General features: G+C 32.9%; 1 protein-coding gene across 5 annotated transcripts in view; it reads right to left on the bottom strand.

The window, feature by feature from the left end:
• Positions 1–27,094, bottom strand: part of PTBP2 (polypyrimidine tract binding protein 2) — a 108,993-nt gene that overhangs the window by 41,771 nt on the left and 40,128 nt on the right. For 4 of the 5 annotated variants that reach the window (XM_031967119.1, XM_031967120.1, XM_031967121.1 and 1 more), the window contains exons 3-5: positions 21,534–21,609; positions 1,923–2,095; positions 563–706 (exon numbers count right to left, since the gene is read on the bottom strand). In XM_031967119.1, the coding sequence (XP_031822979.1) occupies positions 563–706; positions 1,923–2,095; positions 21,534–21,609 (393 nt within the window). Of the gene's footprint in view, positions 1–562; positions 707–1,922; positions 2,096–6,447; positions 6,702–21,533; positions 21,610–27,094 lie in introns of those variants that run through there. The other variant, XM_031967123.1, reaches the window with a different exon arrangement.

Below are 27,094 nucleotides of genomic sequence, written 5' to 3'. Positions count from 1 at the left end.
AAATACTGATGGCTTGGTAAGGCTGTAACAAGAACAAAATTCCAGAACATCAGATCTTCTAAAAATATTCACAGCATTCAAACATTTAAAGCACACACATCAAATTATGAAGCTACTGAGAATAAAAGTTTAATTTCTGTGACATTTTTAAAGAAAATCATTTAGTCCTTTTATTTTATTAAAGAAAAAAAGAGGGGGGAAAAAGAATTTAATGGACGTTTAAGTTGATAAACAATTTGAAACTTAAGTTCCCCTCATTTTAATACGTTTGTATTATTTATTTACAAATATTTACAAATCAAGTAAGTGTAAATGCAAGTTTCTCTCACCACAATAACTATTCCCTCTTGAACTCCCTTTGCTAAGTTATGATTTTTTTTCTGTATCAGGACTCTAATATTAGGGAACACCTGTACAAAATACCTTTAAAATGGGACCTTTTTCTGAATATAATTTTTATCATATACTTAATATCATGATATATACACATTTAAATTCATATATAGGCATAAACACACACACATGCACGCATGCGTACACACACACACACACACACACATACCTGATTTAATGTGTTATCTGTCTTTAATTCTTTATGATTGGAGTACTGGATATATATGGGTTGGTTTCGAAGATGAGGTGTCACAGCAGAATAGTAATTAACCATAGTAATAGCTGCTTCTTCTGTAGCTAGTTCCAAAAATGCCTGTGGTGAAAAGTTTTTTTTTTAAAGTATGAATTCTTTTCAGTCAAGTTTCAATATTAACACAGTACAGGTTAACTGATAAAGCAGTCTTCCATAAAGTACATTTTAGTTCCCATTTAGATGACTCTACAATTAAATTTCATAACTGGGCACCTAAAAACTGTTGTGAAAGAAATCCATGTTATGAAAAATAAACTACACTAGATTAACATTTTATAGAATATAACTCTTTACATAAAGCATTTTCAAACAATTTCCCCCCAAATTAGCCAATAATGGGGCTGCTAGGTGGCGCAGTGGATAGTGCGCCAGCCCTGAAATCAGGAGGCTCTGAGTTCAAATTTGACTTCAGACACTTAACACTTCCTAACGGTGTGATCCTGGGCAAATCACTTAACCCCAACTGCCTCAACAAAAACAAAAAACAAATATTTCCAAAAAAATTAACCATTAAAGTAAAAATTTAAACTTTTCATTACCAAAATTGTGAATTAAAAAAGTCAAATTGAAATGTCTTTCTGCATTCTAAAATAAATAAAACCATTAATTTAAGGGTTACTTGGTAGTTATAATGTAATACAGAAATACTTTAGAATGTTATTTGAGATATAGTATTAGCAGAAATGATCATTGAATTCTGGGAAAATGACTGACATCTAAGAGTTTAAAAAAATATATTATTTTCCTAATATCAGATTTTGGTACACCCTGCTTTAGGGGCAATGTTTTATATTAAACCAAGCATCAGTATCTTTAGCTCTCACACCATGCTTTAGGTGTATCTCTAAATACCACACTTAGGGGTAAAAAAAACCTCTCTAGGAATTTAAGAAAACAGGATTACTTTGGCAAATAAATAAGCTATTATCTTTTTAACTTCTTAAATTCCCGTGATATCTCTTATAATCAAACTTCAAGTATTAAATGGCCTACTACCAGAGTTTATCCCTGTAGTACCTTCAAGTACTAATACCTTAATACAAAATTTCTTGCCTTTCTATTATTCTGCAATCTCATTCTCTAAAACAAACCCTTTGCATTCACTGTCCTTTCAGACAGTGATCACCAAAGTTACAATCACCAAAGTAACTGCTTTTTTAGGGTATGCCAAATCCCCAGTCTCAATTTCTTATCTTTTTAAACTTGATTTAAACAAAAAAAAAAAAAAAAAAAAAAAAAGTATGGGGCTTGAAAAATAGCCCTAAAAGAAGTATACCTGATTTTTTCCTTTCAGCATTAGGATGTTGGTTACCTTACCAAAAGGTAAACCCAATGCAATGACTTCTGTTTCTGTCACTTCACCAGGTAATTTTCGAATGTGAAGTACACGGGAAGGGGCCCCATCCATTTTATCTTCTCCTTTGAATTTCTTGCTGTCATTACCATTGGCTGAAAGATATTTTAAAATTAAAATTCATACAAATATATATTAACATTTAACAAATACCAAATTATATTTTCATAATACATGTGAAAATATATCAGAGCTAAATTAAAACCAATAATAACAAAATATATTAATAAATGTCAAATGATAATTAAGGAATAGTTACGAATGGTGCCTATAATTATATCTGAAAATTCACAAGTGTTTTCTCAAAGAAATGAAGAAAATCAATTCATCAATGTTTAAGATAAATATCACTAAACAGTTTTATTTAACACTAAATGTTGAATCATAAAGAATAAGATAAGAGCATGAAGAAATAAAATTAATATAAGTAGAATATGAATACATGAAGAAATAAATTAAAATTTAAGAAGTTATTTAAAAAAAACTCAGTGGACAGATTACATATAACATTATTGACTTTTATAATATCATCAAGGGATAGTATGATTTGGTGGATAGAGAATTGGCCTTGAAGGCAGTGAGATCTCTGTTCAAGTTTTATTGTGACTGTTCAAGTCACTTAGCCTTAATGCTCTAACTGCAACTTTAAGTTGCAGAAAAGGGAGTTTCCTCACCTAGGGTTCTATGTCAATGAAATCAAAGGTACATTCCTATCCTCCTCTCTCAATAATTTTAGTGCCATGTAACACAGAAAAATACTGTACAAACTGGAAAAAATCTTGTTATTATAATATTTTAATTAGATTATTTTAACTGAGAAAAAAACATTAAAAGACAAGAATATCCACAATATCCGTTTCAAGAATGTGACAAAAATCTGTTGTCATTCTCAAGGCATGTCTTTATCCCAAGAACTGTCTTATCTTTTTTATTGACATTATCCCCAATTTACTTCCTTATATCTGTGATCTCTCTATTTTAATTTTACACCTATCACAAGTCAAAAGAGCAAGAGCCAAAAAATATTCCTCTAAAAGATCCCAAATATTATGTCAGAAAGTCAACAGTTTAAAAAGACAAGAAATTTTTTTCAGTTTATTAGGTCCTCTCCCCGACTCAAAATCAGTCTAAGAGGTGACAGGAGCTGTCTGGAATATGAACTAAAGAACAGGTGAGCACAGGGAAACTAGACAGTTTTAGATTTCTTCTTTCTAGAGATATCTGCTTGGATCACATACAAAATATTCCAAAGGACCTCCATCTCTCAAAAAACTATTTGTGTTACTGTTATCCTGTAATAGCACTGATAAATAAATGTAAAAAGTAACAACACTGTAATAGAAAAATATGACATATGCTTAAAGGCATATTGGAGGGAGACTGGAAGAAGAAAAGACTCTGGTTGTTCATCTCTAATTTTTGTCTTATTTTAAAAAAAATTGGAAAATGTCAAATATTTTGGCTTTCCCCCCAAAAGAATGAAAAATATGTTTGAGACGATGGATATTCATCAGTAGATATATGGTCCTTAACTCCCACAAAATTATTTCTCACAACTATCATATAATAGGATTATACAAAAACTATTTGTGATATCAAATCACTACAATCATAATGCTATGATTCAAATTCAAACTTATCTTAACATACCATGAGATTTCCCATATTCATCTACCCTCTTTCTCTGACCTGCAGTCTTTCCCTGATTACAGATTCTAACAATGATGGTTACAAACATCACCAGGCTAGCCCATTCTTATAAAACAGAAAAACAAGATTTAACCATTGCCCAGGAGTTTTCACTCAATATGTTCCTTCCTTTTAACAGCCTAACTCCTAAAATGTCATCTACAAAAACCCTCTGGAATATGGAGAGCAACTGAAATTGCTCTCAAAAATTATTAATGATTTCTTAACTGCCTAATCTAATAGTCATTTATTCTTTACTTCTCTACAACACTGTACATTCTCTGGGTTTTCATGAAAAACTCTACTCTCTTCATTTTCTTCCTACCTAAGTGCCAGACACTGTGACAAATGCTTTGATTAGAAAGAAAAAAAAAAAAATTAATGAGGTCCCTTCCTTCAAAAAGCTTATATTCTAATATCAAAATCCACATGAAAATGACTATGCATAAACTGGATACATACAGTTTAAATGGATAGTAATCTCAAAGAGGCACTAAAGCATTAAAGAACTCACAGTCCTCTTATAATCAAAGATTTATTAAGCACCTACAAGTGTGCTAAGCACTGTGAATAGATATAAATATAGCACCAAAAGGTAGTTCCTGCTTTCAAGGAGCTTCCACTCTAATTAGGGAAGGAGGGTAGGGGATGGAGAGTGGGGGGAGAAGAAAAAAACAATATACAAAGCCTGGGGAGGAAAGAAAAACTGTGAACTGGGTACTGAACTCAGGAAGGAGAGTGTCTTGAAGATAGAGACAACCGTTATCAGATTCTTTATTGAATGATAAAACAGATTATATGACCCTCAAAGGAAAAAAGGTGACTGATAGTAGAAAGAGAAGAGGAACTGGAAATGGTAATGTAGGATAAGGAGTATTCTAACTCCCTTCCATGACCAATGAATAGAGGGTATGAATGAAGATGCAGGCAGTCTGGAAGGAGTAGCCACAAAAGTCGTCTCATCTAAGTTTCAAGGAGTTCAAGAAGATAAAAGATAAAGGTTTAAGATGCAAGCTAGTTTGTTAACTGTGGAGCAGGCATTCCAGACACAGTGAAACAGGTAGTTTTACAGTGGAATGCTGGAGTAGGGTTGAGAGGAATAGGAATCAGAGAATGGGAAGAATGGAGACTGACAGAATCACAAGGCTGGTGGCTGGACAAACAAGTATTTTAGTCACTGACAAAAGAATTCAAGTACATTACACAGTCAGTTATCAGTAGGTTATCAATCACAGAGGGTCAACCTGGAGTGGAGTCATTTCAGAGTATTAAACAGCATTATATAGCTGGAAAGGTTTCAATGTGGGTTGGTAACCTATATACAGGTAAGCTATGGAAAGTAGGTGGTGGGAGAGTATATTTGAACCATTCATCTAGTCTTCACCCTATTTCAGATCCTTACCACATATCTTTGGGACTATTATTACAATAACCTCCTAATTAGTTTTCCTCAAACTTTTCCCCACTACAATCCACTCTCCACATATATGCCAAAGTGATTTTTCCGAGTCTAAATTTGACAATTTCATTCCCTAATCAATACATTCCAGTGACTACTATAAGTTCTAGAATAAAATCCTATTTTACACTTAAAACTCTTTACAACCTGGCAGCAAACTTCCTTTATCAGTCTTATTTCACACCATATAGTGTAGCCAAATAGGATTTCTTGATGTTTCTCACCAAAACGAAAGCAAAACAAAAATTCATTCCAGGTGAGGAAACTGAGCCCCAGAGAGGTTAGATGATTTATTTATTCAATTTTATACAAGCAGTCTATGGCAGAGTTCTCTAACCATATCTCTTTAATATTCAACATTTTCTCACATAGTGATTTCTTCCATGTAGCCTACAAAAAAAAGCATCATTCTCCTCCATCTTGTTAAAAAAAAAAAAAAAAAAACCACAAAATTCAATTCAATGAGTTGAGACTTATAAGGGAAGAAAAAAACAACAAAAAAGGTTTTGGGAATTTTTAAGTCTATTAGGGGAAAATGAAGACCCTGAAAGGGACAGGCCCACTGCTTAGGCTAAGTCAAACAATAACTATCAACAGAAGACAGAATTGTTCAATTATTATTTTACTTCATTTTATATGCCAAGGAGAATGATCACTGGACTGTGAAGAAAAGAATAAAAATGACTAATGGGGAATTGGCACTCGATACAAAATAGGACACTTAAGAAAGCAACTATATCCTTGATTAATTCAAATTACATGACCCAAAGGAACTAATACTGATCTTATATCTCTCCTCCTTTTTTCAACCAAAGTAGAAATAGCTGTTTACACTCATTGTACCTACTACCATCTCTCTCACTTTAAAAACTTTTCAATTTGGCTTTTAACCACTCAAATGAAATTGCTTTCTCTAATCTTCAATGATCTGGGAACTGCTAGATCTGATATTTTCTCAATCCTATTCTTTCTTACTCTAGTCACCAATCAGTCACATATCAAATCTCAACTCCTTCCTCACCCATTCTTTCCAAGAATATTAACTGAATCAATATTACCATTGCAGGAAAGGAGTCAGACTGCCCCACAACTCTACTTATCCACCTCTGTGACTTCTTAAACCATTATTCTCTTACATATGGATCTTCTCCTCTTAGAGTGCAAACTCTTTTGAAGCCAGAGATAGCCTGGCTTTTATATTTATATGTTTAATCTTATTAACAAAATGCCCCCAAATGTCACAAGAAATAAAAACTATAATATACAATAAAATATTTTTTCATTTATTTAATTATTTACCTCAGCAACATATGAATCTAATTGCACTTCACTTGATTTTCATGATATTACTTCCTTCTGGTTCTAATCTTACCAGTCGGGATTATTCCTCCTGAGTTTTCTTTCCTGAATCATCAAAATTAACACACAATTTAATTAGGCATGATCTTATAAGCTCTGTCACGAGAACTCTGCTCTCTCTCTATACTTTCTAATTTAGTGATCTCCAGAAGTAATAGATAATGAAGTGGATAAAGTGCTGAAACTAGAATCAAGAAGACCTGAATTCAAATCTAGTCTCAAACACACATGATCCTCAGCAAGTCATTTGTCAGCCTCAATTTCCTCAGCTGAAATATAGCCAACTACACACACACACACACACACACACACACACACACACACATGCAGGGTTATTATGATAATCAAATGAGATAATATTTGAAAATGCTTTATAATCTTGAAAATGTCATATAAAGACTAAGTTATTATTTTTACTATGTACTTAATGATAATAATTATAATACCATCTGCATAATGATAAATAACTAATGTTTATATAGCACTTTAAGATCAGAAAAGCATTTTATGTTACCTCATTTAATCCTCACAATAATTATAGGTAACACTATTATTATTCCTTTTTTTTTTTTTTTACAGATAAGAAAAATGAAGCTGAAAATGACTTAAATGACTTAAAATGACTAGCTGAGGGTAACTCAACTAGTGTATATCTCTTTTGCTTAGAAGTCTATCCTTGATCCACTAAGTCACAGTTAACTCTTGTACCTCAGATGACTCTGGGCTCTACATATGTGTGTGTGTGTGTGTGTGTGTGTGTGTGTGTGTGTGTGTGTGTATATATATATATATAATATATGAAATTTTCATCACCAATAAATCAAAAATCTTTTCACTAAACAATATTTTCCAAGAATTGAGCAAAATATTAAAGTTACAAAGAAGCAAAGTAAGCAGTTCAGCTGAGCTCCTCCACAACAAAGATCTGGAAAATGTACTAAGATCAAGAAGTGATTAGGAAATCCAAGGGAAAAAAAAAATAATCACAGTTCTAACTCCAGCCAAGTACAACATTTAGAGACAGAAAGGGTATAAACTCTAGGGCTAGGACCTGTTCAGTAGCATACTAGGTAAAACATTTCCGTGTACAAAAATTAAAAGACAGGGCAAGAACAAGTTTGTTTATCTGTACACAGCCTAGAGCTAACTATTGCTCCTTTTCTTCAGCACCATCCTTAGATACAGATTTTCTCCTTGGTTTGTTCTGGAACTGAGTAGTAAGTAGACAGGGCTGTTTCCACATCCTGCTAAAGGTTGGAGGTCACCCTTTATGAATATGGGCCCTCTTCTTGCCCTGGAACCCAGCTTCAGTCCTCTTTTAGTTTTTATGTACTAAAATGTTTTTACCCAGTATACCACTGAACTAGTGCATTTTCTAGAAAAACTATTATGGTGACAGAGAGATTTAAAACATTCACCCAGAAGAAGATAATGACTCCAAAACATCTACAAGCATATTTCAGCAAATTATAGAAGAAAACTACCTAGATCTTTAAAAGCCAGAGAGCCAAGTAAAATCAGAAGGAATTCATGTATCATCTGCTGAAATCAACACTTAAATAAAAAAATCCCGGGAATGTTATAGGCCAAATCTGGAGCCTCTAAATGAGACAAATGTGCAAGTAAATAGATAGAAAGAATCGAAGTAAGTACCAACAGGGCATACAAGATTTAGCAGTCACCACTAAAGCAGCAGAAAATTTGGGAAACAATATTCCAGAAGGTAAAAGAAGGTAGGCGATTATACTCAAAAAATAATGTGCCCAGAAAAATAGGATAATCATACAAGGGAAAAAATAAAATTTTAATAAAATAAGGACTTCCAAGCATTCCTGATTTAAAAAAAAAAAAAAAAAGCTAAATTGAAACTGAAATACAAAGACACAAGACATGAAAAATATAAAGAGGTAAACATAAACAAGCAATCATATAGGTTTATACATAGATAAATTTAAATTCTTTTAAACCTTCTAATACAGAGAAGATAATATTTAAGATAGAAAACCAGAGTAGAGTTCCATTATATTTTGATGATGTGAAAATAAGAATAGCAGGGGGCGTCAAAGAATGCACCGGGCAGAGGAAGGATAGGGAAAATTCTCTTACACAATCAGAAAATACAAATAGGAATATACAAAAACACATGGAAAAGGAGGGAACAAAATCCACACACAGGTGGGCATAGAAATACATTTCATTCAAAAGAGAAAAAGAACAAGAAGAATATTAAGAGTTTTAAGTCTCTAATCAAAGAGGGTAGATTTCAAAAAGTAAGAGAAATAAAAAACCTGTAACTAGACTCTGGGTGAAGGAAAGAGAATCGGGGCAGAGAAAGAAAAGATTACCCAAAACCTACAACAGTGATGCTGAACTCAGTCCTCTCTAACCAATCTCTTTTTCATATGGTCAGAAAACAGAAGGAAAAGTATAAGAGAATAGTAGTAAGGTATAAAATATAAAATCAATAAGCACAACTATGAAGGTGAATGTGATGAATTAATTTATTAAATTGAAGAGCAGAGCAGAATCTATTAGAAAGCAAAATCTAATATTCTTCTATTTACAAACCAAAAGATATACACACAGTAAAAATAAAGGGCTAAGGCAAAATCTGTTTGGTTTCAACTTAGGTTAAAAAAAAAAAAAAAAAAGAGAGAGAGATACAAATGACCCCAAATAAAACAGCAACAGCCACACATACAAAAAAAAAAAAAAAAAACTAATGCAAATAAACAGGAAAATTATATTTTGCAGAAAAGTATCACAGACAATTAGTTCAATATCAATACTAAATATATATGAACCAAATGGCATAACACTTAAATATTAAAGGAAAAGTTTAAAGTGTAATAGAAAGAAATCAGCAGTAAAATTATAAATAGTGGGAGACCTTAATTTACTACTCTAAGATAAAGCTAAGATGCAAAAGTTTAAAAGTGAAGAACCTAATCCACAACTTTAGCAAAATTGCAGGATACAAAATAAATCCACATAAATCATTTATACATCACTAACAGAATCCAACAGCAAAAGATACAAAGAGCAAATCCATTTAAAATAACTGTCGATAGTATAAAATATTTGGGAATCTATCTGTCAAGAGAAATTTAGGAACTATATAAGCAAAACTACAAAACACTACACAAATAAAGTCAGATCTAAATAACTGGATAAACTAAGTGCTCTTGCATAGGTCAAGTGAATATAATAAAGATGACAATGCTATCTAAATTAATCTATTTATTTAGTGCTATATCAATCAAACTTCCAAGAAACTATTTTACTGACTTAGAAAAAATAACAACAAAATTCATCTGGAAGAACAAAAGGTCAAGAATTTTAAGGGAATTAATGGGAAAAAAAAAGCAAATGAAGGTGGCCTAGCTGTACCAGATCTAAAATTATATTATAAAGCAACAATCATCAAAACCATCTGGTAGTGGCTAAGAAACAGAGTAATTATCGGTGGAATAGGTTAGGTTTACAGGACAAACCCAAAGACCCCAGCTTTAGGGATAAGAACTCACTATTTGACAAAAACTACTGGGAAAATTGAAAATTAGTATGAAAGAAACTAGGCATTGATCCACACCTCACACCATATACCAAGATAAGGTTGAAATGGGTTGATGATCTAGACATGAATAATAATATAAACAAATTAGAAAAACATACTCTCAGATCTGTGGAGAAAAGTAATTTGTGACAAAAGAAGGAATTTGTGACCAAAGAAGAACTAGAAATCATTATTGATCATAAAATACATAATTTTGATAATGTTAAATTAAAAAGGTTTTTTTTTTTTTTTTTTAAACAAACAAAACTAATGCAGACAAGACTGGAAGGAAAGCAATAAATTAGGAAAACATTTTTACATCCAAAGGATCTGATAGAGGCCTCATTTCTAAAACATATAGAGAATTGACTCAAATTTATAATAGTTCAAGCCATTCTCCAATTGATAAATGGTCAAAGGATATGAACAGACAATTTTCAAATGAAGAAATTGAAACTCTTTGTAGCCACATGAAAAGGTACTCCAAATCACTATTGATCAGAGAAATGCAAATTAAGACAATTCTGAGATACCATTACACACCTGTCAGATTGGGTAAGATGACAGGAAAAGATAATGATAAATGTTGGAAGGGATGTGGGAAAACTGATACACTGTTGGTAGAACTGTGAAAAGATCCAACCATTCTGGAGAGCAATTTGGAACTATGCTCAAAAAAATTATCAAACTGTGCATACCCAGCAGTGTTTCTACTGGGCTTTATCCCAAAGAGACCCACATGTGCAAAAATGTTTGTGGCAGCCCTTTTTGTAGTGATTAGAAACTGGAAACTGAATAGATGTCCATCAATTGGAGAATGGCTGAATAAATTATGATATATGAATGTTAGGGAATATTATTGTTCTGTAAGAAAAGACCAACAGGATGATTTCAGAGAGGCCTGGAGAGACTTACATGAATTGATAAGTTAAAGGAGATTATTATACACAGCAACAACAAGACTATACGATGATCAATTCTGATGGACACAGCTTTATTCAACAATGAGATGATTCAAATGAGTTCCAATTGTTCAGTGATGAAGAAAGCCATATACACCCAGAGAGAGGCCTGTGAGAACTGAGTGTAGACTACAACATAGCATTTTTCACATTTTCTGTTGATGTTTGCTTGCATTTTGTTTTCCTTTTCAGGATTTTTGTTTCTAGATCCAATTTTTCTTGGGCAGCAAGATAACTGTATAAATATGTATACATATATTGGATTTAACGTATATTTTAACATGTTTAACATTTATTGGACTACCTGCCATCTAGGATGGAGGTGGGGGGAAGGAGGGAAAAATTAACAGAAAGTTTTGCAAGGGTCAATGTTGAAAAAAATTACCCATGCATATGTTTTGTAAATAAAAAGCTTTAATTAAAAAAAAAAAAAGTGAAGAACCTGAGTAGAATCTTAGAAAATTTAAATATATTAGAAACCCAGAGATTATTGAAAGGCCATAGAAAAGTAAATGTTTCTTAGCTATGCATATAGTACCTTCACAAAAACTGAAAGGTTTGGGGCACAGAAATCTCATAAATACAGAAAGATATAAATCTCACCTCTTTTAGAGAACACACTACAAAAAGAAATATATTAAATAGTATCACTGATGAAATCATTAAAAATTAGAAACTAACTCAAACCTAATAAACATATAGGTCAAAAAACAAATCATAGAACAATCCGTCACGAGTCATCTTGATTTCTGTTTTTCTAATGGACTCTGATGACTTGAAAAGAATAAAGCTGACAATTTTCCACAACTCTGATTCCAATTCATGTACAAGTCCAGACATCACTTACAATGTCTGGTTTTCTTCAAAAATAAAGGACAAACAAAAAGAATTTAGTTAATAATAAAGACAACAATGAGACAACATATTGATGTTTGGGATACAGCCAAAGTAGTACTTAAGGGAAAATGTGTTATCTCTATAAACACTCAATTCAAGCACTACTTTATCTATTAAGCACTTTGTGATCTTGACCAACTGCTAGAATCTTTGTCTTTAAATTACCTTATATTATTTGTACATCATATGTGTGTGCACATATGTGTATACAAGCACAAATACACACATATATAAAAAATACACATGTATACTTTTTTTCCACTTCTAGTAGAATATAAGCTGTTCTTTGAGAACTGAGACTATTTATCTTAGTATCCTTGTTAATAGGCACACCATAGGTACTTTAATAAATACTGTTGGATTTTAGCTGTGATTTGAACCTATTTCCTGACTCTAAATACAATGTTTTCTACTTCATAAAACTGCCTTTCCCTTGAGACTAAATAGGCAAACTCTGTTCAAAATACCAAGTTAGAAGAAGGCAAACAGAAAATGTTTAAAATTAATAATACACTTCCTTGGAAAGACAGAATCTATCCTTAAGGTCACATTCATTCATTATTCCATTCAAAAAATAACATAGGCTAAATGGCTCCAAACCTGAGGACCAGAGGGTTATTTCAAGAGCTTTTCAAAATTGTATGAAAATCATAAATTAGCAACCAAATTTCTGCAGACTGAATAATGTCTTGTACACATATGCATTACTAACCTTTTTGAACATGCTGGATTCTATTACACTTAACAGAATGAAAAATTATGTAAAAGCATTACTAAATTCAGTAACTTTTTCACATGTAATTTTTTTTAATCAAATAATATTTTGGGAGGCTGAGGAACAGAGTCCATGAGATTTTGATATTAAGAAGAATGGGAATCACCGAGCTAGGTACTTCAGTAATTCATCACTTCCTAATAAATGAAGATCAAAGTTTCTTATCTAACAAGTAATGGTCGAGAAAGTCACTGTAGTTAGGCTCTGTACCTACTTAGACAAAAACTAAATAATACTTGCCTCCAAGAGTTTATGAACCAGTCTGAGGATACAATATATACATTTAGTGGTATAAAGAAAATACATACAAGGTAACTGGGGAAAGGGAAGGAAATGCAAAGCACAAGTAGCAGGAAAGAGTAGAAAAAGTTTCTCTTTTGTCCCAAGCTACCAAACCTGCTTCTATTCCAATACCCACAGTTATTACAGACAAAAGAAATTGTTGTGGAAATGAGGCCCACCTTTCCCATCACTACAAGCAAAAATTGCTCACAAACTGCCACCAATTGACAGAAGTAGAAATCTCCAGAGAACAGAGCACCACCACCTCACAAACTATCAACTCTTTCTCTAGACAAGCCCTCAGACCTTATCTGAGAAAGAAATATCTCCAAGTAGAAAGAACCAGTCATCTTCATCAACTGCCACCTACAGGGGCAGGCAGACCAGGCTAGTTGTAAAACAACAAGACATCCTGAGAAACAAGGGGAAGCATAGAAGAGGCAAGTTAGACCACTATTACCAATATAAACACTATATCCACCTCAAATAGCCCAAAGCCTTTGTAATAATAATGCTTCCATCATGGTGTTCACAACCATCATTCTGGGAAGCACCCCTGTAGAGGCGCCTTCTGGAAAATATTTCTTCAGTCACAGTTAATAAAAATTAAAAAAAAGAAACTTTCTGCCACAACAATCCTGGTGCTGTCAAATAATTTGACACTAAAAATGGATATCATTTCATCAATGAAAATGACATTTAAAAAGGGATATTACCATCTTCTTTGCCACTGAAAGAACCAATTAACATTAATTAGTAGGATAGTAATTTGCTAGCCAAATTGAAGCAAAAACTTTTCCACAATTGATGGATAAGACTAGAGGGTAAAGAGTAACATGACCATAGTAAGCATAAGCAACAATGTACTGCTTCCATTTGGATCTATGGCACTTTCTCAATTACCACAACCAGAAACAAATATCTTAAGTTATCTTTACATATCTTGGTTCAGTTTTATGGTTTGAACATCCAATTCTAAAGTCAAATAACTTAATTATTATCTCCATGTAGATTATTAACAGTTTTGTATATTCAAATGAAGCCTGCTTTAAGTTCCCACAGTATTTATCCAAGGGAAGGATTATGGGAGGACACGCACAAAAATCATATTGTTCTTTACATATCTTGGTTCAGTTTTATGGTTTGAACATCCAATTCTAAAGTCAAATAACTTAAGATATTATTCTCTCTCTCTCTCTCTCTCTCTTTTTTTTTTCCAAGTAGTTCATATTCTACCTGTTTCATATTCCATAGTATTCTCTTAACTATACCTCAAGGCCCCATCTTGGATCCTATTTCATTTTCTCCTTACATTTTCTCAGGTCATGACCTCATTAACTCCTACAAGTTTAATTAATAGCCCTTTATAGATTATTAAAAGTTTGCTTAATTAAAGAACAATATGATTTTTGTGCATGTCCTCCCATAATCCCTCTTCTAGGTCACTTCACATTTTATGAATATCAAAAGAAAGAAAGAAAGAGCAGGAAAACATAAAAGGCTCTTCCCAAAGAGAAAAGGGTGAACTCGTTAAGGGTGAAACAAACACATGTACCATAGAAATTGATATGAGAGATCATCCTGAAAGGGCAAGAGTAAGAAGAATTTAAGTAGTGGTGGTTGATGGAATCACTTCTAAAAGAAACTAGGCTATGTGAGATTTGCAGATTCTACCTAATTTTCTTCTGTCCTCTAAAGCCAAACAGAATACAATTCTAATCTTCTATATGACAACCTTTCAAATAACTGAAGACAGCTGTCATGTTCCATCTAAGTCTTATCTCTTCCAGGTTAAACATTCCCAGTTCCTTCAAATTAGTCTCATGTGACATGGTTTCAAATCCCTTCACCATCTTGACTGCCGCCTTCCTTTATAATGCAATTTAGTTTACAAACTTCCTTCCTAAAATATGATACCCAGAACTGAATTCAATATTCCAGATGTCATCTGCATGTGGTAGAGGTCAAGAGAACGATCACCTCCTTAATTGTAGATTTAAAACCTTTCTTAATAATTTTTTTTTTGATCAGCTCTAACATTGCTGATTCAAATGGTTCACAGTTCACTAAAAGGTAAAAGCTCATACTGAGCTTACAATTCACTAAAATGAACTTCTGGCTAGCCAGGCCTTCCTCATATCTTGAACTATGAGATTAATTTATTAAAACTCAAATGAAAGACTTTTACATTAAAATATATTACACATTTCATCATAACACAATCAGCCCAATCTTTTAGCTAGTCATCGTTTTTTAATATCTAAATTTGTCATTCAACATGTTATCAATACATGCTAGTTTTTTATGTCTTGTTAAGCATTTATTCAAGACATTGATAAAAATGTTCAAGTGGTACAGGTCCAGCATAATTTCCTAAATCTTATAAAGCAAACCTTCTAATACCGTGGTCACAACCCCATATAGGGTTGTGTACCTAACTGAATGTGGGGGCTGTGAAAAATTTGGCAATAGTAAAAGATTTCTGAATGCAAAAACCAAAAGTTAATTCAAAATCAAATGCAAAATTAATCTTAGAGGTGTTTCTGTCAGCACTTACTCATGCTGCATCATACAACATTGGTTCCAAACACACAACTTGTGCACTTTGCACTATGCAAGCACAAATGCTGCAAGAAACACCTCAGTTCAGATTTGAGATAGATTGTGTAAAAATTTCTCAAGTAAAAGGGGGTCACAAGTGGAAAAAGTTTAAGAAGCCCTGCTATAGTCTCCTACTTCCCAATTGATAAAAATTAATGGAATGTTTTGGAGTTAGGAATTTAAATCCAATAAATTCTATTTTTTAGGTAGCCTGCATCTTTTCACTTTTTTTCCACCAAAAGAAGATAATTCCAGACAATTTTGGAAAATGGCTCTGAAAGATTCTATATTCTCTAGCAGAATTAGAACTTAATTTTCTCCTTTAAGTCAGATAATTTAGAAATAGAAGTAATAATCACTATTTATATTGTACTTGGAGTACTAGGTAAGTTAATAAAAAGAAAATTGAAATTATATTTCAATAGCAACTTTAAAAGTGTTTCCCTTTCTACATCCCTGAGATAGATACTTTAAGTTGTCTTAACCCCATTTTTCAACTGCCATCCAGAGAGATTAAGTGATTTGTCACATCATACAGGTAGTCAGTAGCAAAGTTGGGAAATTTTATTTTCTTTCTCTTTCTCCAGACAATATTGTCCTTTTGCTGTGACTAGGAATATATAGATGCTTTTTTTCCTTTTCCTTTTCCTTTTTTCTTTCCTTTGCTTTAAAGGTGAGGATAATCAGCAAGTATTGTATGAAGACATGTCAATTCCCCTATCTAAAAATTATTCTCCCTCTTGAAATTTTTTTTCATATTTTTGCTTATTTCTTATGTCTTCACTGCAAATCTAACCAACTCACTCTACTACTTTGTAAACTCCAATTGTTTACTGCTGTCTCTAGGATAACGCATGAATCCCTCATTTGTTTTTTAAATCTCTTTAAAATCTGGCCCCAATTTTTCTAGTCTTATTATACATATTCTTCCCTTTCCTACTTCCTATGTTCTAGGCAAACTAATCCTCTGTTGTGTTTCAGACACAACAAAATTTCTCTTTTCTGTGATTTTTCTTTTGATATCCTTTGGTCTGGAATTTACTCTTCCCTTTTATCTCTGCCCATTAGAATCCCCTATTTCCTTCCAAATTCAGCTGAAGCCACATCTTGTATATGAAAGCCTTTCCTGATTCTCCCCCAAAATACCTTGTATATATTTTGTATATTCTTATATATGTTCATGTCTTCTCTGACAGAATATAAAGTTACATTTCTTTATAGGATTCTTTATAGGCCAATGCAAAATAATATGCCTAGCATAAAATGGACTTTCAATAAATATTTTTTGAAAACTTGATTACATTTTACCCGATACATTTATTTAGCTGGATATTTTAGATTCATTTAGTCTTATTTGCTAGTCCTCATTAGATTATAAACTGTTTAAGAGTAAGGACTATAATGTTTCTATCTTTCATTAAATTTTCTCATTAGTATATTAGATTCTTGAGGGTAGGAACTGTCTCACTTTTGTATTACTCCTGGGTGCTTAACCTAGTGTCTGCTATATTGTAAGAAATGAATAAATGCTTTTTATTCATATATACATTCAAAATTGTACACAATCATTCTTGAATCTTCACTCTCATTCACCCCTCACCCTATCCAATTATTTGACAACTTATTGATTCTGCAACCAACTTATATCATAGACTTACCATGATTTAGACTATAAAAAGCCTACCAGGTGACTTTATCAACTTCCCTTTACATTTCTAATCAAACAAACAAGTATTTAGAAGTACTTACCACTGTGTCTGGCTTTGTGATAGGTACTGGAAATACAAAAAAAAAAAAAAAGGTCCTGCCCTCAAACAGTTTACTTTCTATCACAGAAAATAATACGTAGATAATCTGAATAAAATTTCAAAGGAAACAAAGGATTCTAGGAAGCAATATAAGAAAAAGGTACCCGAGGTATTGATGACAGCCAGTGTAAAAGCATGGAGAGTGAAGATGGAGTGACTGAGTCAAAAACAGCAAGGAGATCCTTTTGACTAGATTATAGGGTACAGAAAAAGAGTAATATATATAATGAGGCAGAAAAAAATGAGGTAGGAAGCTGTGAAAGGTTATTAAATCAAAGCATAACAGCTTATATTTAAGCCAAGAGGCAAAAGGGAACCTCCAGAATTTAGTGCGTAGGGGAGTGGCATAATTAAACTTGCTCTTAAGGAAAATAACTTTGGCAGTTATTGTAATAATGACTTGGAACAAGAAGGGCCTTCAAAGAGACTATTTCAGATGAGAGGAGATGAAAGTCTAAATAAAAGTGGTGCCTGCTTGAATACAATTTGGGAAAAGACATGACAAATGTTATAGAGAAAAGTTAAGATTTGATAAGTCAGCGAAATCATGTATGGTGAAGGAGAGTGGGGAGTGAAGGTTAACTAACAACAAAATTGCTTTTGTGGACAACTGTAAGAATGGTAGTGCCCTCCTCAAAAATAGGGAAGTTAGGAAAAGGGGCTAATCTAGAGGAAAAAGAGCAAGTTCAACTTCATTCATGTTGAGTTTGAGATGTCTAAGATATCCAATTTTTTATGTCAAATAGGCAATGGAGATGCACAATTAGTTCAGGAGTAAAAAGTATTAAGAGGTTACTGTGTACAAATAAGCAAGACAGTTCCTTTTTTTAAGGAGTTACATTCTAATAACAGGTTTGAGTCCTTTGTCCTGTGACAAAGTCCTTTGAGTCCTTTGAGTGGGGAGATTGTCAGTAACTGGTGTTAGTGGTAGCAAGGATGGATATATGCCTTTTCCATAAAGACTATTTATTCCCTTGGATAAATACTGTGGGAACTTAAAGCAGGCTTCATTTGAATATACAAAACTGTTAATAATCTACATGGAGATAATAATTAAGCAAACTTTTAATAATCTATAAAGGGCTATTAATTAAACTTGTAGGAGTTAATGAGGTCATGACCTGAGAAAATGTAAGGAGAAAATGAAATAGGATCCAAGATGGGGCCAAGATAGTTAAGAGAATACTATGGAATATGAAACAGGTAGAATATGAACTACTTGGAAAAAAAAAAAAAGAGAGAGAGAGAAAGGTACAAGAAGCATTAAGATCAACAATGTCATGATAATCCAAAAGAGAGAGTATCCACAAGAAGGTAGTCAACACTATCAATGCTGCAGTTTAAGAAGAATGAGGATTGAGCATAGACCATTAGGAGATCACTGCTAGTTTTAGAAAGAGCAGTTTCAGTTGAGTAACAAAGTCTCAAACCAGATTGTAAAGATTTAATTAGTGAGAAAAGGTGAAGGTAACAGATGTAGATAAATTTTTCTAGGAGTTTGACCATAAAAAGAAGAAATATCTGATGATAGCTTAAAGAGAACAGTAGAGGCTAATGCGAGTTTTTTTCAGGATGAGGAAACATAGATCTGATTGTGTCACCATCCCCGAGCACCACTCAAACTCCAAGGGTTCTTTATTACCTTCATGATCAAATATAGAATGCTTGGGTACCTTTTGTGTGTTGTCTTCCCAACTTAGATAAGCTTCTTAAATGCATTTTTTTTAAACCTTTACATACTAATGAAGGCAGGGACTGTTTTTTTGTTTTTGTTTTTTCTTATTTATATTTTCAATGCTTGGCAAAGTACCTGGCATATATTAGGTGCGCAATAAATGCTGACTGACTAAATCCCAAACATCTTTTGGGGATTTTTATCCTTCTTGACCTCACTATAGCTTCCAGAATTGCTAGTCACTATCACCTTCTGGAGATTATACTTGGATTTTCATGACATGATTGTATTTTCTTCCTATGTGTCTGATATGTTAATCTCAATATCACACACTAGGTCAATATCTATACTTAGTCCCATTTGTGGGTATGTTTCAAAGTTCTGTCTAGGATATTCTATATTTCTTTTGTTAGTGATGTCACAAGTCAAGTCAAATCCAATACCACTTTATTCCCTGCTCCAATCAGCTATAAAATATATTTTTCTATAGCACAGTTTAACACATCACTCTTTTTCAAGAAATTTTAAGACAACTTAATGTTTCCAAACAAAATGTAAATTTCTCTGTATTTAGTCTTTAAAGTCTTTCACATTTGACCTAACTTTCCAGGCTTATTTCATATTAATCTCTAGTGTATTCTTTCCATGCAGCCAAAGTGGACTACTTGGGGCTTATCATTCATGATATTCCATTTCCCAGTTCCATAACTTTGCATAAATTTTCCCTTATAACTGGAATCTTTTTTTTTTCCTCACTTGTTTCTCAAAAATCCAAATAACTTTTAAGACTTGGCTTCAGATTCTATTTCTTATAGTGGCCTGTTGGCCACCACAAATATCTCTAGTTGCTAAAACTTTATGTACATTTTGAATCCCTCAGTTAAATATAAACTTCCTAACAGTCTCATTTTTTGACTTTGTACCACTACCCTTCAGAGTGCTTTGCACATACTTTTGATAAATGTTAACTGAGCTCTAACATATATCATCATTTCTGCCATTTATATTCCCTCTTTCTTTATTAAAAAAAAAAAAAAAAAAAAAGAGGTTGCTGACCAAATAAAAACTCAATTCATAGACAGGATTAAATATCTGAAGAACTGATGAAGCTTTCAAAAGGTATTTATTAAAAGCTTTCTATGAACCTAATCAGAAAGTGATGAATAGAGTGATCTCAGAAACAGGAGGACCTGAGTTCTTGCCCAACTTTTAACACATAGTCCTGGGAAAGTTATTTAATCTCTCAAACCATAAGACAATGCTTTAGGGGGAAAAACCCATAGACTACTGATGCATTGCTAATCTTCATCAACAGAAGAAAGAGCCAGAGTTCTTACACCACAGTGGTGAAATCCAAATGTCACATGTTCCCCCACACCAATAAAAACAGGACTAGCTAGAGGCATGCATAGTCACTGTACCCAGGAAGATGATAATCTGATTACATCAAAACAAGAAATTAAAGAATACAAGTCAGTATATTCCAAACGCTTATTACTGGTATAGTAGAGATAAATGTTCTTCATTAGATAAAGGAAAGATGAGTACAGACTGAAGTTTCAACTTATTCCAAATTATGTTAAGGGCTAGGCAGTGAAAACACAAAGGTACAAAAAAAAAGTTCAGTGAATTATTAAGAAGATTATGTTATTTTGGTGACACATAAAAAATACACAAATTAATAAAGAACAAGGAAAATTGAAAAGGCAAAAAACATGAATAGAAAGGACCAAGTAAAATTACATAGAGGACATAAACCCTGAACTAATAAGATATGAAGGAAAATAAGTGTTCTTAGTCTCTGACATGAAAATTAAGGAATCATTTCAGGGAAGAAAATATTATTATGGCCAATGGTTCTAGGTTATAGAATCACCTAGTAGTCTAGTTCAGGCAGAATGCAGTTTGTGAAGAAGCAATATTCAGTAAGACTGGGTGGGGTGGGGGACAGAGGGGAGAGCAGTGTGTGGAGGACCTAAAATGTCTATTAAAGTTTACATTTTGTCCTTTTGGCAATGCCTATCAGTAAAATTATTTAAGCAGGAGAGTGGAAATGGTGATAACTGTGCTTTAGAAAGACTATTTCACTATGTATAAGAGATTAAACAGAGAAGGACGAACTCAAGCAGGTGGGCCAATTAAGCTATTAGAAAAGTATAGGTGAAACATGGTGGTTCTGAAAGTAAAGAAGAGAACATGGAAGTGAAACTATATAGTTAAGTTAAAAGATGAAATCTCAGCTGGGTCTTGAAGTCTTTCTTAGCATTATGGTCACATATTTTAAGAACTACTTCTCAATGACTACTACATTCAATAGTTTATTTTCATGACACACATTCAAATGCAATTTGGCTAAAATGCTGTAAATTTTAGAACAAATTATACTGATAAATAGTTCTTGAATAGTATGAATTTCAGATCCCACTAAAAAACAAACAACCAAAAAAGTGAGTAATAGTTTATCACTTACCAGTAACTACCATGCTGCTCATATTAGAGTTTGGGCTACTGAGTACACTGCCTGAAAGAAGTTCGTCAGATCCTCTCTATAATGGGGAAAAAAAAAGAGAGACAGATTTTGATATAAATCATCTTTACATTTAAGATGTTAATTAAAACTCTTACAAACAAGATTTTCATTGGGACTTACTTCAATCTCAGCACAGAATTGGTAACTTTTTTTTTTTTTAAATTCCAATCCTTCTCTTCATCTCTCTCTAGTCTGTAAAGTTACTGGAAATGCCTTTTGCCTTTCACCTTTTCTTCATGTCTCTCTACAAAGTTATCAAAGTTGTTTTGGTCTTATTTCTCTTTTTGTTCTCATGCCAACCTTTTATTTTTCCCCATGCAAACATTTATATATAAGATCTGCTTAAAAAACTTAAAAAGTATTTTCAGCTCATGATCCAAAGGCTTTAGGGAGGAGCTCCTATAGTTCTTGCAAACAGAAGAACAAGATTTTCCACTGAAAGCATGGGATATTTGGACCCTGCAAAATCTTTCCCACAAAAACGCCAATATTTCACTCAAAGTTTTCAGAAAACTCAAGTAGGTAACTAGTACTAGAAATTCATATTAGAAAATGCATTTTAATATTTTAAAAGTCATATAAAAATCAAGTAAGTCAATAAAATAATTAAAATAAAATGCATATTTTATCACTGAAAAGACAGTAGGAATAAACATTCTAAAGGCTTTTACCTGTTTTACCTAGCAGGAACTTGGATGGATTGGGAATAGAGAACCTAAATCCAAATTCCCCCCTTTAACTATTACTTAACTGTATATGTGTCAAACTTTCTAACCCTTAGTTTCTTCTGTTATGCCACAGTTCTCAGTTTCTCTAATTATCCTGACCCAGTCCTGACTCAGTTTCCCTGCTTCTCATCCTGCAAAACCTCCCCTTCCTCTTTATTAGAATATTTGATAAGGATAAAAGATCTTATGTTTTAGAATATCAGAATGCCTCTCCCCATCCCAAGCTACCAGAATGTCAGATACAGGTCTTATCAAGGCCTCTCCCCATGTCCAGGGTGCCGCCCCCTATTATGTCATCTTATCTGCGAAGGCTTATCCCACCCTGTCAGAATCGGGTTCCAGCTCTCAGCACCCAGACTCCACTCCTGCCTCAATCTACCCCCTGAGTCTGAGCCAGGTGTATATAGGTAATTGAGAATTCCCATTGTTGGCTGGATTCTTGGAGACAATAGTCTCATTCAGCCCTGGGACTTTCAAACCATGGATCCATTTGGTCCCAGTAAATCTCTCCCATTTAATAAATTATTAAATACTCTCTAATCTCTATCTTAGCTCAGTTTCTGTGGCATTACACGTCATGTGTAAAATAGATTTAAAAATATCTATAACACCTACTTCATCAAACTATTGGGAGGCCCAAATGAAATACTGTATGCAAAATGCCAAATTTGCAAACTTTAAAGACTTTCTATAAATATGAATTATCATTGTTACATTATAAATTTTTTTTTCATTCATAATAATGAGTATTTTGAAAAGAAAATGATTCAAAGTTATTTATGTAAAGATCTTAAAAAATCCTAATCCACTGATTCTTCACGGCTCGTCATGCTGAAATGGCTTTCAATGTTGTTCTGATAAGAGATTGCCTCTAATGAGCAAAGACTAGGTCAGTTAGGTAGAGAAAAAAAGGTTCATTTATAGGCTGGGTGCCCGAAAGGTAATAAATTCTTTGGCCTTTATAAAGAAAAAAATGGCAAGACAAAATGGTCTTGTGTCACAGGAGGGTTATGGAAAAATCTGACATCAGAAGGTGCTACAAACTGTAGTTTTTAAATTGTTGGTACTCCAATGTGAGATCCTTGAGCAATAACCAACAAGTAGTACTATATAATAGAATTATATAAATATTTATATCCTTAAGATGTAATTCCATTTTCTTGGAATAGACTAGTAAGTTTTGCTAGGTTAAAGAATAGACTATATAAAAGGTAAATTGCAGCTAAATTAGTAATGAGACATAAAGTAGTTAAAAAGGCTGATTTAAACTTAAATATAATGAATCTCACACACGCGTGCACACACACACACACACACACACACACAAACACAAACACACACAGGTTATCTATGTTTTATCTTTCAAGAACACTTAAATGATTTTTACATATGGAGGAGAGCCAATTTATTGGAAGAGAACACTTCCATAGACATTTTATTCTATCCAACCAAATGGTTTTTCATAATCAATAAACAAGCATAGTGGTATCTTAAATACTCTTTCTTTCCTTCAATCAACTAACTGTGTTGTGTCATAGATGAGAACTAACTGTGTCATAGATGAGGTTCATTGGATACAATGCTTGCAAAAGAAAGCCTGACCACTTACATTCAGCTGCTATCCTCAAGTCTATGAACCTGGCAAAAAGAGGACCACCCAATCTATACATAAGAAGGTTATACAAATGGCTAGTGACTTGATGATGAAGTGCTTTGTTGTGGTAACACATGAAACAAAAAAGAGTGATCGTTTCTTAGTCCTGTCTTGACCCCCTTTTTGCTTCTTCAATGACAGTGGTGAAAATAGGAACAGAACACTAAAAATTATAAAGGTTTTAATATCATCCATAAACTTTAACCTGGCTGTTCATACACAATGAGATTCTTGTCCAATAATACTAAGTGGTCACCATCCTCAAGGAACAGAATAAAATCATACTAAACATTCTCACAACTAAGAAAAAAAGAAGAAAATTACATTTAAAATAAAGATGACACATAGAGATTTCCTCTCAGAACAAAGAACAGTGTTAACAAAGATGATTTTATCATATATCAGGCAACACCAAAAGTGATTTTTTATTAGGAAATTTGGTCATCTCATACCACAGAGCTTATAACAAGTGTTTTAAAAAAAATTACCATTAAAAGATGGCAACTTATGTGCCATGTCATGGAGGGCAATCTAACTTTTACAAAAAACTCAATATGACTCTCCAAATTGAATGAATATATACATTATGTACCTTTAATACAGCAGTATGAAATAGTGGGCAACTAAGTGGCAAAGTGGATAAAATGCCAAGCCTAGAGTCAGAAAAAATGAGTTCAAATACAGACTTGGACATTTACTGCCTGTGTGACACTTGACTCAATTTCTCATCTGTGAAATGATATGGGAAAGGAAATGGCAAAGCACTCCAGTAGCTTTGTCAAGAAAACCCCAAATGGAATCAAGAGTCAGACTTGACTGAAACAATCAAACAAGAAAGAGGGAAGGATGATGAGAAATATATCAGAAAGGATGCAAAGTAGCAAAATAAGAAAAGAGACCAAAGACATAAAGCCTGCATAAGTTGTCTCAGGTTTTCATATAGTGAGTATTTTCTTTAAAGTAATCTGTGATTTCATGTGTGGATGAAACTTTCAATGTACAATTTCTTCTACCAGTCAGATCAACTATTCAATTTAGCGTCTCAGAGAACTGTCTGAGGTAATGAGAGTTTTAGTCACTTGTCTTGGATCACATAACCATTATGTGTCAGAGGCAAAGCTGCAAGCTTGAACTCAAGTCTTTCACTCTAAGGCTTAGATGCTCTCTTAAATCAGCATGCCATGAGTATATGCATACACTGCATCAACGTAGGCTATTTGTTCAATGTCAAAAACCAAAAATACCTATTTGTTTCTCCTTTTATAAAGAAATTTCTTTTTAATACAACATATTCTATTTTACTTTTTTTAATTTTCAAAAGATATGCATAGATAATTTTTCAACATTAACCCTTGCAAAACCCTGTGTTCCAATTTTCCCCCTCCCCTAGATAGCAAATACTCCAATATATGTTAAACATGGTAAAAATATATTAAGTCCAATAAAAAATGCAACATATTTTATATTTGGCAAGAGTTGGCATTCTTTCCAAATATAAAGAGGAAAAATACAAATATGTATGTACATGTACACACACACACACACTCAGAGTAAAATAAAAGATAGTTTAAGAGAGGGCACAAAATTGAAAAGATTAGGAAAGGCTGCATGTAAAAAGTGATTATTTGAGCTGTTTTGAAATAAGTAAATACCAAGAACTGATAGCAGAACAATAAGTAATGACTATCACAATGCAAACAGAATGAGGGGGAAAAAACCCACCCTTAAAGCTGTGTAATTATAATGACCCAAACTTGTCCTCTGACAAGAGTTGAGAACTGACCTATTATTATAGTCTATGAGTTTCCCCACTTTTGCAGGAAGCATGGGATATACTAACAAACTTGGATGACATGTTCATTAATTTTGAAGTACTGCTTTATTTTTTTTTACTTTTTGTTACAAAAGATAGATCACTGGGTAAAGGCCAGAAGAAGAAGAAAATCTCAGAAACAAAAGAAACCAAAGATAACTTAAAATTAAGACTGAAAAGAAAACACATATTAAGGGTGAAAAGATGCCCTAATGTTTTGAAGAAGAGAAAAAAAATTTTTTTCCAAAATATTCTAAAATGCAATGATGAAATGTAAAATAGATGCTAATTTCTGCATACCTAGTACCTCAAAAAAAAAAAAAGATTTGATAAAATGATTAGCATCATACCTAATTTTATATAATGTCTTAGATTTCATTTTAGGTTTGTCAATTCCCACTCCCATTCCTCAAGCAGATATCACACAATAGAGGATGGTCACTTTTCATAGCACTGCTTTTCATTGAGAATCTGTTCCAGAAATATTTGGAAATGCGTATCATGATTAAAACAATAATTATTTAAGCTACATTCCAATGAACTTAAGCTAATGATATTTAAGATGCTATTGCCCATGCAACTCAATGAAACTGTAAGAGGAGAAAATGCAGGCTTCTCCAAACAAGTTTGCTATAAATTAGATTATTTGAGATAATTTTTTTAAAATTAAAAAAAAAAAAATGACACCTTAAAACCGAGAGCATCAATACATGTAACTAGCACAGTATTTTTCATTCAGTTGTTCATTTTGAATTGGTGTTCCTCTTCAAAAATGTTAACACTCCTGAAAAATTAAGAACAAATGTGTTTTATATGCTTCCCTTACCACATTTATTTACCCAGGCATTCTCTGTGCCTGAAAATATCACCTACTCCATGCCCTCCCAATTTCAATTTACTCACCAATCCTAATTTCAGCCTCTTATACTACTAACAATTCTTCAAAGCCAATCTCAAACAATAACTCTTTGCACATGGCGGGCATTCTGGTATGACATACTTCATACAACATAATGTATCCTTATCTCTTCTCCTTTTATTATTTTATTTTATTCTGCCTTTTCAGAATTCACAAAGCTATCATTTATTAAAATGTCTATGTAGAAATCACTGTGCTTGGTCCTAGGATATAAAAAATTTTAAGCTATGCTCTTTTTTTCATTGACATTATGATTTCAAAAAAAGATCACAGACTCAAAGAGTTAGAGCTATATTGAAAGGTCCTTTGTAGTCAATGCATTCATTTTATAGATAAGGAAACTGAAGTCCAGAAGAGTAAAGTGATATGCCCAGGGCCATACATTCA

The sequence above is a fragment of the Sarcophilus harrisii genome, chromosome 4 (genome assembly GCF_902635505.1).
Source record: "Sarcophilus harrisii chromosome 4, mSarHar1.11, whole genome shotgun sequence".
In the NCBI taxonomy this organism is placed as follows: Eukaryota; Metazoa; Chordata; class Mammalia; order Dasyuromorphia; family Dasyuridae; genus Sarcophilus; species Sarcophilus harrisii.
This window is presented reverse-complemented; position numbering and strand designations above follow the sequence as displayed.